The sequence below is a fragment of the Chelmon rostratus genome, chromosome 16 (genome assembly GCF_017976325.1).
Source record: "Chelmon rostratus isolate fCheRos1 chromosome 16, fCheRos1.pri, whole genome shotgun sequence".
Lineage (NCBI taxonomy): Eukaryota > Metazoa > Chordata > Actinopteri > Chaetodontiformes > Chaetodontidae > Chelmon > Chelmon rostratus.
In genome coordinates, this window is record NC_055673.1 from 12,997,428 (window position 1) to 13,010,770 (window position 13,343).

Below are 13,343 nucleotides of genomic sequence, written 5' to 3' on the forward strand. Positions count from 1 at the left end.
ATGTGTGTTTTCTTAAGGCATCGTGTTTAAACACAGGTACATTCAAGGTGTTTTCTCAGTCATTCGCATTACATTTTTTCCTTCAATCACTTGCCGTCTGGTACTCAGACTGTCACAATGGGTATTATTTGGGGTCAAACTTGCATGCGTTTGTTGGTGTTGGTCTGTGTATTAATAGCGAAAGAGTCTGGTTGTTAAAGTGCTCTGGGGAACACATTGTACCAGGCAGTGTTCTGCAGAGCAGAAGATTGCTACTGCACTTCTCACAGGTAATCACAGCCAAAACAAGCCAATAAATAGAGGAGAGAATACACACATACTGACACACACACACTCAAACCACACAGAAAATACTTAAGAGCACTTAAATTTCAACTATGGCTTGAACCCCTCTTTCTAGCCTGAGATCATTACCACCGAAAGGAAGTGAACACAGAAACAAAAAAATTGCTCATCCTTTCATTCCCTCATCCTGCTGATCTTTTCACTCTTGAGTGACCCTGACAAGACAGCGAGCAAAAAGGAACATAAAAAGCAGCAGCTTCGCAGTAATTGCGAGCGGAAGAAATATGCCACGTAATGTGACATTCAATTCAAAATGCAGCCTCTTCAATTATGCTATCTCTTCCAAGCACAAGCTTCACTCCTTTCTTATCTGTGCCCGATAACCCTTGTAAGGTTCACAGCTAATGGAATGTATTCTTTGGAACGAGGCATTTCCCCACTTTGGTGCTGCTGTACTGTAATACAGTCAATGACACTGTGAGCAATGACTCAGGGGGTCAAAAGTTTACCAGATGCAAGAATGTGTGGTGCTTAATGCATACAGTGAGCAATCATAAAGCTCTATTAAGCTAATGATAGCAAATGCCAGTTAGTGAGTGTAAAGTGTAATTGAATGGTAAATCTGTTATGAAAGTCTTGTAGGTAGTTAACATTGACTGGACTGAGTAGTAAAAGCAGTTTTTTCAGGTAGATCATGTGTGCCACATGGAACATGGAACGGCATTTTACTATGAGGAGAAGCCCTCAGTCTGTTTTACAATTTCATAATATGTTTTCTTTCATATGACACATCCAAGTTTTATACTTCTTCCTTGCGTTGCTGACGAGATGTTACTGTTTTGTGTTGTTTTTTTTTTCTTTTTAATGTGCACTTATTTTGTTATGATTCCTTATGATTATTATTATTTATATGTGTATGTATAGGTATGTATGTATGTATATATGTGTGCTTTTATTTTTATTTTAATTTTTTGCACATTGTTGTTTACATGATCGAAATAAAGTTATACTACAAGTGCTTTTGGATGTTGAGCTCAAATTTTTAACAACTGATTCAAGCACTGCACTGTACATCAAGTTTAAGCCATTTTGTCTCAGATTGTAAAATGAAAGAGGATTCTACGGATTAGAGCAACGCCAATTAGACATTCACCCTGACAAGGTTAATGAAGGATTAAGCCATGAGTTGGGACCCCTGTAAAAACCCAGGACCTATCTGTATTCCGCAATTCTGAGGGACAAGAATTTTTGGAAACTCAATTTAGGAGGAAAATCCGGTTTTCTGATAGTAACGCAAAAAAAAAAGCAAAAAAAATGTCTATTTAATCCCTTTCTATCCACTGATGGACTTGGCACAGCAGCTTCCAGGGTTCACAAACACTGCACACACAGGCTATATACCACACACTTGCATGGTGACATATACAGTACAAACCCTACCTGCACCAGATTCCAGCCCTCCAAAGACTCTGCGATGATGGAGGTCACAGAGGGGCAGACGCCGCCGAAGATCATCAGGTGTTTGGGACCGTAGCATATAGCATCAAAGAAGGCCCTCAGCCCCTTGGCGTTGTCACACTGCAGACACAGAGAGAGGTGGAGGAGAGAGTGTGGGGAAAGAGGGGAAAGAAGTAGCCAGAGACACAAGGAAAAGAGAGAGAAGGGACATTTTAATTAGTTTTTGTTGTAAATAAGCAGGGAGGAAGGAGGAGTAAATGAGATAAGAGGCAGAAATATATTCATTTTATGATGAGCAAGAATGAGAGGGGATATAGGGCGAGAGAACAGAGACAGGTAAAAGCTATTTGAAAATATTTCAGCCTATCCTACATGTAGCTGTCACGCGAATCTAAATATACAGCCTTTATGATCCTCTGCAACCAATGTAGGTTATAGACGCATTATACATGTACATGTTCCTTTATTTCAGGAGAATGAGCTCTACATTGGCACTCACCGTCATTATACTTCGACATAATGTGGTAGTTTCCCTATGAAAGCAGCATAGTTCTTCAATAGTTCATTGTAATGTACACTATCTATGACAAATGATGTGACATTTAAATAACATTTAACTTGTTACACTCTCTGAGCGCTGTGGCACATGCTAACACACAGTAATTGCAGCCTTGTGTCTGTGTGCTTTCAAACCGTCATGTAAAACAATGTATCTCACAGGCTGCAAGAGCAGGCCCCCGCTCTGATCCAGAGCTGCAGAACGCAGCCATTTCACGTCACTATGGAAACCGGAGGAAAAGAGAGTGCGAAAAGGGAGAGAGAGAGAAATGAGAGAAGAGAAGGGGAAAAAAGAGACTGTGTAGGTTCCTATTGATTGCTACGTGAGCTGGCTAACTGGTTTTGCTGTGATTTCCACAGTTTGTAATAATATTCCTATCAGCAGTAAACACTTCCCCCCTCAGTCTTCTATTATTGCCACTCAATTCAGGATGTGTTCCTATGTGTAGCTGACAGATAGATGGACTGACTGACTGAATGGCAGGTGGTGTGTGTGTGTGTGTGTGTGTGTGTGTGTGTGTGTGTGTTTGTGTGTTCTGACACAGTCCATTTTATCTGGGGAGTTATTTGACCTTGTTAGCCATCAGTTGGCAACGGAATGAGATTTCCCACTAAACGGCCACGCAGCCGGTCCTCCACAGTGCAGATTGAAAAAGTGAAAATCGAATGTGGAGGAATGAGACTCTTAACCGGACATGCAGGGACTGTATGTTGTGATCTGTTGGTAACTGTATTAAGAGCATTACAGGTGTCATGCCTGCAGGGTTGGCGCACGTTTATATGTTGTGCTCTTCTTAGTCAGTTCAATTGTTTTGAGAGGAAGGTGATGATGTCAGAGGCCTGAATATATCTTCCTGCATTTCACTCACCCCTCCATGTGCTAAGATTCAAGTCATCAGGCTTCTGTTTGTGTGACTGCCTTTCATTTTTTGAAGTAGAGGACAAATTACTGTACCGTTAAAAACAGTTTTCCCCTGTGCATGTACATTCATGCAATGAGAGAACAATGTATTGCTGCGTTGCCAGTCAAAAATAGACTAGATTGCGGATATGCCTCAGGTGAAATGAGAGGGAGAAGATGTGATTAGACACAGTGGGGATTCCTTATCCTGGCCACACAGCTGAATAAAACAGCAGGCTATTAAAGAAGATATTCCATTTGCATACTCTTATCATTCATTTCTCTCCAGCTGGCCATAACAAGGTGGGCTGGTAGGATTGCGAATCTCAATTGGTTACCATGCAACGGAGAAGAAATGTGGGCAACTAAACTTGTCAATGTGAGTACAATAGAGCTTGGTGATACTGCAGGTTTAAAGCTGATTTATTACAGAGAGTGACAATGTAGTGTAGGTGGTAAAGAATGGTTACGTTCCTCACTCCCTCTGCTGCAAATAAAACGGTTTCACAGCAGTTTAAACCCAACAGGTATGTGTGTGCATATGTGTGTGTGTGCAAGCATGTTTAAACTAACTGCCGGCTGTCTGTGACCACACTGTATGACCAGGTGTTTCCAAACTCTGGGATGTGATGAACCTTGACTTTGTCAAAACCTTCTTTGGGCTCATCACACCCAAAGGTCATATATAGAGCTGCAAATATCTGCTGATTATCTTCATGATGAATTGATTCATCATTTGTTTATACGGCGTCAGAAAATAAGAAAAATCACAATTTCTTGAAGGCCAATGGAACATCTTCAGTTTCCTTGTTTCGTCGCACCAACAGACCAAAACCCAAATATCCTTAGTTCAATATGTCATATGACAAAAAAATAAACAGCAATCTGCTTGAAGTAAACAACGTGCAGCATTTTTGATAAATGACTTAAGTTATCGATTATCAAAGTAATTGTCAATTATTTTCCTTTCAGTCTTCTAATCAACCCATTAACTAATCATGTCAGCTTCAACCATATTTGTAATTTTCTCAGATGGAGTTGCTCAACATAAGTAATTAAAAATCACCAAAATTAGAAGCTCTATCTTTTTCACGGAGGAGAGAAATCAGGAAGAGAAAGCAACGCAGCTTCGGGTAAAGCTAAAAACAAAAGCTACTTCATTCTTTTTTCTCTCGTTCTCTGTTCAACTTTGCCGGGCAGGAGTGCACACTATCTGTTATGACTGCTCGCACAGCCTTGACCTGTGTATTGTAATGCCAACGGTGTAACTATCCACACTTTGTGCACTAGACGAGGGAGGAGGACCGGTGTAGCAATAGTTATATTTAGGCTCTCATTAGGTAGCACAACCACTCAGACATTAATCAATACTTATTCAGCTATAGAGGCCGTGTAAAGCTTAATGACAGATAGACAAAGCAGGATAGAGGTGGTGGAATATAATGGGCCATAAAGAGTAAAGAGACATGAGATAGTGAAGGTGATGCTGGTAGAAAGGGGGAGAAACAAGCCATTGAATAGAGGGAGACAGGAGGGAAGAGGTGTTAGCCAGACATTAAGGGTGCACTATAATAAAGCTGAGTCAACCAGTGTTATAAACCTGCCCTCCATTATAACCCCACAATGGAGCAATTCATGGCTGTGAGATTGATTCAGTGGCTCTCTATGATGCTCAGCAGCTGCACAGTGCCCTGCAGATTTGCCTACAATCCATCAATTACTGGAAAAAAATACATTAAATATCAAATCTAAAGCTATTCTTATTGAGCACAGTTCAAATCTCTACATCTCCTTTGGTCATTTTTTTCAGTGCATAAGCCATTCCTTCTCTCCTTCTATTTATTTCTTTGACTCTCGCATATCCTCATTCAAGAGCACCGAGACGATTATGTCAAGGATTCCCAAGTGGTCACGGAGAGGGTTTAGGTAACGGCTGTATCTTACATCCCAATTTTCCCTGAGAAATATGCTCTAAACAAGGTATAAAGGGAGACAAATATAACTGTCCTGAAAAACACAAAGAAGTTCTGTGGAAAAACGGGTACAACGAGGAAGGCACAGCAGCACTTAGCTCCCGAGTCAAACAGCAAGAAATACTACAGTACTTTATTCCCCTCTTCCCCAGTCTGAAATCTAATTCCTGGCATTTGGAGGCCATTTGGAGGAGATCGATGGGGTTAACGCCCGTAGTAATCTGTTTGACCGCCTTGGGAGAAAGCCAATGAAGGTGTGTGCCGAATATGTGTGTGTGTGTGTAAGAGAGAGAGTTGGTGGAGTAAGGGCTGATGGAGGAAGAACCTGGAGATGGAAACTCAAGAGAGGCATATAACCCTGTCTAAACTGAGGATCCATAAACAGAATATTTACCACAGTGTGATATCCTGCCGTTCACACACACACATACTGGAATCAGTTGCCGGACTTAGAGATACTGTATTAGTTACAATATTAAGGCTATACTACTGTTTTCATTTTTGCAAAATGTCTCCCTCACAGCTTGACATTTCGGTGCAGTGAGTTTGCACCACTACATTTACCATTTAGAGGATATTACTGATGGTGGATGGAGTTTATTTAAAATGCTCCTCAATACATTAATGTCTCCATTAACTCTCCTTCACTCTGACCTTTACACGAAGCTACTTAGATTCATTCTTATTGATATATCATTACTTAATGACATTAGCCTACTGTTATTTTGCTACTGATAAATCACCCTCAATTAGGTTAAATTTGAGAAGGCAGCTGCCCTGGAATGTCAGAGAACATGCATTTTTTATTTTTTTTTTTTTTGTCATTATCTACTGTTCCCTAAGATAATATGCAACCATTACATATTTTAATTAAATTCTGTAACGTCTTGGAAAACAGAGTACCTTTAAAGGTCAACATGCATCAATGCCCCTTTTTCTGAAAATAACTTCAAAGCACTTTTTAGGAATACTAAGTCACTATAGAGGATAAAAACACAACAAATTTAACTTCTTCGACAAAGTTTCACAGAGGCTAATTCATAAAGGCTGAAAATAATACAAAAGGCTTTTTAAAGGCTGTAACGTGATGTGAGAGAAGGTTAAGATTGGCAGAGTGATGTGATGTGAAACAGTGATTTATCACATTTGTTGTCAGTTGTCCTACTGTTGAGGCGGACAGTAAAGTTGATCAGGTGAGAAGATGAGGCTTCTCCCTGTGCTCTTGCTTCACCCACAGCCTGAAAGTAGTTTTAATTCAGGAACAATCAAGTTTACAGTCGGCGTTAAGTGTAACCAGCAATACACTGGTGGTTTGTGGACAGCTGATTTTTGCAAGCTAGTTACTCGGTTGGCGTACTGGTGGAATGAAATGGACATTTAATCAGCAGGATGATGACAAAGGATGACAAATGTGAGTAAAAGAGACCTGCAGAGTGGACATAACTTTTTTCTGTTCGCCTCGTGGGCTTTCATGCTGCTTCATGTTCGAGTGCAGCTTGTGAACTTGTCTAAAGCTGGCATGGTAAAGTTGAAACATGTTACTCTGGGTGCTATGACCTCAAAGTGGACTTTCCCAGCTATGACCATGTGACCAAACTCAACAATCTATTAACAGAAAATATCAATTTTTTTGATACAATCTTTTTTGAGGCTTGCTCAAAAAATACTCAAAGACGAGCAATAAGTGCCAATTAAACAATATTTTAATGATTTCCTGGCATAAAATAACCTTCCTTACGATGGGTCAGCTACAAAACAGCATACCTAAAGCCTGTCCCTCGCTTACATGTGAGCTTTTGAACCCACCCCCTCCATTCTAAACAGTACTATATGTGGAACAACCCTGTAGAGACCACCCGAGTTTCTCTATACCAAACGTGTGCGCGTGCATCTGTGTGTGTTTGTGTGTGTGCACGAGTGTTTGATATTGTGACAAGAACAAGAGCTGATCAGAGCACCAGGCTGGAGCTAACCATGATGAAATGCCTTGTTAGCGCTGCAAACAGAGGCAGCTGCACCTGTCCCTCGTCTAATGGCAAATTACTGCACCCAAATCAGCAACCTGAGGCCCAATACTGCACACACGCAAGAATACACGTGTGAGTATGTGCAAGACAGACAGAGAGAGAGAACAACAGGGGGAAACGGGGAGGGCAGTGTCTGATCTGATGTCAGAGGCAATCTGCTTTTCACACAGCGCGTTTATTCATGACGTGGCCAACAGTACAGGTGATTACCGAGAACAAAATCCTCACAATTCCCACCGCAGAAAATGTGTCTTTGCAGGTTAAGGCTGGATGTGCACATGTTGTCCCCTCATCTACCTGTATTATGATAATGTGATGTCACTTACACACAGTTGTAAACTGTGTATATAACATAGCTAGGTGTGAACATGATGTGTGTGGTAACAACATAACTTCTCTCCATCCAATACACAAACTCTCAAACCTCCACCCTTGGTTTCATTTGTTTTGGAATTATTTTTTAAGTTGTTTTACTTGTCAGCTTAACTGAGGGTATGTGCATTATAAGAATATTTATCTACAGTAGTTATCTAGGAAACCTCAAACCACCTCTAAGATGGACATGACAACCGAGACACACCAACCACACACCACTGCAAAAATTAATGGAGAGTAAACTTTGAATTGAGGGGATAATATAATCATGTATAATACATCACTCTCCATAGCATGCCTATAAAAGGATGGAAAACAATAAATAAGGAAATACAGCAATACTTCCAGGAGCTGTAAACATTTATCAGTTTAAACTAGAACTGCAACAATTAGTTGATCGACAGAAAAATAATCAGCAACTATATTAATCATTGATTAATCTGTGGAGCAACTTTAGAAGCAAACTGGCAGAAAATGCTGTTTTCAGCCTTTCAAATATATAGACGTCCTGCTTTTCTCTGTTGTATATCAGATTAAACTGACATTTAAATACATCACCTTGGACTTTGAGAGACTGTGATGGATATTTCTTACATTTTGCAAACAATTAATTGACTAATCTAGGAAATAAGAAGATTAACCAAAATTTAAAATAATTGGAAGTTACAGCCAAGTGTAAACCCAAGTTTGCTTCTTTGCACTGTCAACAGAAAGATAAAGCGCTGTCTGTTGAAGTCTCCCATACATCCATCCAGCCCTCACGCTGCATATATTCTAAATCATGTCCTGATATTTTGAGCGTCCAGGCAGCAGCAGTTCAGCAGATCCAAAAAGCTGGTCCCCTCTAACAGCTACATCTGCCTCCTGCATGCACTCCTCATTGAATTACTTCCACATCTCCAAGCCAGCAGAGGAAATGTGAGCCAGGCTGAATCCAGCAATTGCTAAAACATATGCTTGGCATTATAAAGCCCTATAGAGTTAGCAGAGTGCAGCCGATAGGTCAGATCTAAAGGAGATTATCTATTTCCCCATGTACAAACCCAACTAATCCTCTAAACTCTGTCATGGCTGTCGATACCAACTACTGTCTGAAGACCAAGAACGAGGAGGGACTGTTGAGTATCAGTCTGAAACAGTTTAGTAAAGATTTACTATTTTAATGTAACTGCAGTATATTTCATTATCCGAACTGTATATCAATAGCAAATTCGATAAAAAGGGCTCCCTTGAGTTCACTGGGGTCATTCATCTGTCAGTTAAAGTCAAACTACTGACTAAACTTCTCACACTTGCCTGCTACCATCCTCACACACACAGACAGAAGATCTTTAAGAAGCTTGAGCTATTTGTTCCCCATCAATGAGCCCCTTGGCAATTGATAGGTCCACTGGGGTGTAACACAGCACCATGCGTGCCTTCCTTCTTTCTCTTTCTAAATAACCAGGAAGACATGGCTGACAGGTAATTCGCAAACTTAAGGAACCAATGTAAAAAAAGCAAAGCAAAGCTTTAAGTGAGACGCATGGAAGAGAGCGACAAAAAGAAGAGAAGTGGAGGAAGGAGAGGTGAGGGCGATGCAGAGTTGTGTATGCAGCCAGCATCGAGGCTCGTTGTGGTAACATTTAGACAGCGGGCCCTGGTGTATACGAGGAGAGTACACATCGATTGAGAGAGAGTGGATGAAGTAAAATTGAGAGCCGGAAGGAGTGATGGACTTGTGTTTTATTTTCAATCTATTCCCCTTCACATTGCATGCCTGCAACACAGAGGAAAAAAAGAATTGAGGAACCCACCACTTGTCTGGGGAGAGAGAGTGGCCTTTAAAATCTACTGCGACAGACTGACTGGGCTGCTCAAGCTGATGGCCGTTTGCCCTCCCTCTCCTCCTCTCTCCACCTCTCCCTGCAGTCTGGCTCTTGTTATGGCACTCAATCTATCCCTCGCTTTCTGGAGAGAGCTCAGATGGCCACCAGTGTAACCATGATGGCACGCTGGATGCCTCTTGGTGGCAAGTGTCTTCTCTCCTTTTCACCCCCCCCCAAACACACACACAAGTCTCCTCTCTGTGCTTGTTGTCAAACACACACAAACACACTAGATTAATTATCATCCTTCAGCAAAAGCCAAAACACAACCATAAACAAATACACACACATTGACACGCACATCGGCTCACTCTCAAATCAGAGATAAGCTCAAATTGGCCAGTGGTACTAAAATCACAGCGAACACATTGCACCTTTATTAGCAATCTGTGCTGTGCAGGAAGCAGACGCTGTGTTAAGCCTATTACAGGTTGTTGTGCCTTTGACAAGGCCTGACAACAGCTGGAACATGTTGAGCTAACCAGTGAGGGGGACAGACCAAAGTGTAATCCCACTGAAACGAGCCAATCGCTCAGTGAGGAGACGCTGGAGAGGACAAGAGAAGAGAGAAGAGAAGAGAAGAGAAGAGAAGAGAAGAGAAGAGAAGAGAAGAGCATCTGAAGTGTCGTACTCGATCAAGTGAAAAACAGGTAGATTCTTAGTTAGATTATATCTTTGTAGGAGGGTAATAGGTTTTCTCCTGAGATTTGCATGGATTGCAGTTATTGGTCACCTGATAGTGGGCCTTTTTAACAGCAATCATTTTGAGTTGTCATAGCAGGAAAAGCACAGGTAAAGGCCTATGAGAAAGGGCTATGTAACTGCCATTTTTGTTTCATCTGAAATTGTTTTCATGTTAGCCATTTCCTGTTTGGGAAGAGGAGTTATTTTACCTTAACAAAACACATCCATTCTGCCGACATCATTTCCAGTCAACGCTGAAGCCGAGGTTTCTAGGAACTGTTCATCTTTTGTAAGCTCTGATCAATTTGGTCGTTTTTAGCGAGCAGCGTTGTTGTACGGATGGCAATGTCCGTCTACCACTTTGTCCAGACTGAATATCTCAGCAACTGTCGATGGATTGGCACAAAGATTTCGGATTTTTGTAATGCTAGTGATGACAAATCTGGACTGAAAAGACGAAGGCTGTTCTCAAACCTGGGTCCAATACATGTCATGTACTTTTCACATCCATGTAGAGATGGCCCAGCTGGTGTATCTGCTTAACTAGTCAAAGATAAAGACTGGGAGAGGGGGGATGTGGACATCATGTGGGAGGAAAAAAGAGAGAGGGAGCAAGCCTATTATCAAGTTAATTGTTTCTTGGCCCCGAAGGTCCTCCACTCTCTCCCATAGATGTATCCAGTAAAGTGGGGCACAAAAAAGAGAAATAGGTGGGACAAAGGAGGAATGAATGATTCAATGAATTTGGTTAATGGTACAGTATTAAATGAGTGCAGCACTGGGTTAAAAGCCAGTTTGGTGGTATGCAGGTGTCCAAGGCTACTGCAGAGAAAGAGAGAGACAGGAGCTCCAGCAAGTCTGCTAGTAAGTCTTCCTGATTTGGAGAGTTATGGTATCTGCTGCTACGAAATGCACCACGGTCAATTTTGACTCAAGGCATTCCTCATACATTTTTTCCTTCTGTTTTATCACTGACAGCACAACCCCAAATTAACTCAAAATGAAAAATTGCTGCCCTTCAAGACACCATGCTTAAATTATGAGTCTTCCTCAACTGAAGCAGCAACTGAATAATAAGGGAGCACATAAAATCCCTCATATATTTCTTGTCAATTAAGGATATTAAAGCTTAATGGACAACAACTGTGTGGAAGTTTCAACCCAATCTATCCCCTCTCTCTTCCCCCTCCTCTCTCCTTCTCAGTCTTCATGAAAACTCCTCCAGCATAAATATACAAGGCCTGCTGGATATCGCTGACCTCTCCTTTCTAAGAAATCGCATTTTAAAGTCGCTGCCTTTCTACAACCCCTCTCTAGCCTGTTTACCTCACACAATGCTATCAGCAAGAGTGGAGACCATCAGTCATATCCAGGTTAGGAGGAAAGACAGATAAAAACCATTTTATATAGCTGAAACAAACACAACCAGACCTTGATAGCCTGCACCAGTTGCCCAATAGAGCAGCAGCTAAGTGGCAAGGAATGATGATTTTCTAAGAGTACAGGACCTTGGTGTGTGTGTGTGTGTGTGTGTGTGTGTGTGTGTGTGTGTGCTTGCAAGGTGCTGCTTTGTCACTTAATAATTAATTAAGACTTATATGTGTTACAGGAACGATGACAAAATACTCAAGTGCTACACATATCGTGCCCTGCTGGTTGTTCAAAGGAACCGGCAATTCCAAGGTAGCTGTTTCCCGCCATTTCCAGTCTTTATGTCCTTATAAGCTAACAGGCTGTTGGCTGTGGCCTTACACTAAACATGTATGAAACGGGCTTAATTTGTGCCGGATCCTTCAGGAACAGGATCCAAGACCTCCCAGACTGGGACCAGCACCTATTACAATTACATCTGGCATGTCCTTTGTAACTATCAAAATCCATTATTTCTGTGCTATACTTAATGTTATAGCACCACAGCTAAGCAAGTGAGCTTTAAAACGGTGAATTGAGTGTGCAAAGGGTGTGTGTGTGCGTGTGTGTGTGTAAGTGCGGCGCTGTCCATAGTACTGAAATGGAGCAGAATAGATCGATAGGCAGACAGACAGAGCATGTCACTCAGCTCAGTTTCTGAGCCTGCTTTCCTTTCACGGTTGTAAATAAAACTTTCAGGCCTAATTCCATCCCCACTCCTCCAATGTCGCAATCCACAGACAGAAATGACAGGGAAGGCAGAGAGCCCCCCCCCCCCCACAAGATATATTTACTTTTAATCTGTAGTATACTGTAGGTAAAGTCCCCAAAAAAGCTGAATCCTGCAATTCCTACGATGCAAAGTTGATTCATTAGACCGTCACTGCCAGGTGAAAAAACACTTTCAGACTTGACAAAGTTTCTCCAGAGCCAGCAAGACATCATACAGCTGTTTTCACAGAGTGAGCAGTAGTCTCGATGACTGGTAAAATGCTTTTGATGTACAGCAAAATCAATCTGTGAAGGTTGAAGAGGGATGATGGCCATGGTTAAATGACAGGAGGAAAACAGGAGGCATCACACTTGATCACACACTTGTGAGCTGTGGCTGTGACTTCCCCTGTCAATCACTTTGGCATCATGTTTTCATTAATTTCTAACATGCAATACATAATGGGAATTTATTTTAGTTTCAGTCTGACATTGTCTTTTGGAAGGGCACTTTTCCCACCACGATCATCACGCAAGTCACGTTTGTGCTTGTGTGTTCAGATGACATTGCCGGTAGTCCTTTCCACTATTGGTTATCTAATAACGGCCACTTACAGAGTGGGAAAAGGCAGATATTGCGGTTGGCATTTAGTCAGGTCTGAAAGGACAAACACTGGCAGATTACTCATCCTTCTCCAAATTAGGAGGACCATCTATTGACAACTTTTATGACAAAGCAGAGAGGAGTGCAGCACCTGTCTTTATTCCACACAAGACAGATGGGAGTTGGGGAAGTGTAGGCATGGTGGACTGCGGAACTTCAAAAAACTGCCTGTCACATTGGGTGAGTGGGTGCATGGAGGTCTGTGCATGCGTGTGTGTGTGTGTGTGTGTGTGTGTGTGTGTGCTACTGGAAGTAGGATAGAGCAGAGCACAGTTCAGGCTGCCCCCCTCTGCAGCCTAGGGATTCTTCTGTCCACGTACATCAATCTTGTTACAGCAGAACGCCGCCTCCCAGGAATCCTGGCCCAGTCTCTGTTTGGATTTAGGGTCTCTCTTTCATTTTCTAAACGTCTCTTCCTCTCCCAATCCA

At 41.8% G+C, this 13,343-nt stretch overlaps 1 protein-coding gene across 1 annotated transcript in view; it reads right to left on the reverse strand.

Moving 5' to 3' along the window:
• Positions 1-13,343, reverse strand: part of gabbr2 (gamma-aminobutyric acid (GABA) B receptor, 2) — a 165,581-nt gene that overhangs the window by 114,555 nt on the left and 37,683 nt on the right. Inside the window, exon 2 of the mRNA XM_041956005.1 lies at positions 1,726-1,863. Within this exon, the coding sequence (XP_041811939.1) occupies positions 1,726-1,863 (138 nt within the window). The remainder of the gene's footprint in view (positions 1-1,725; positions 1,864-13,343) is intronic.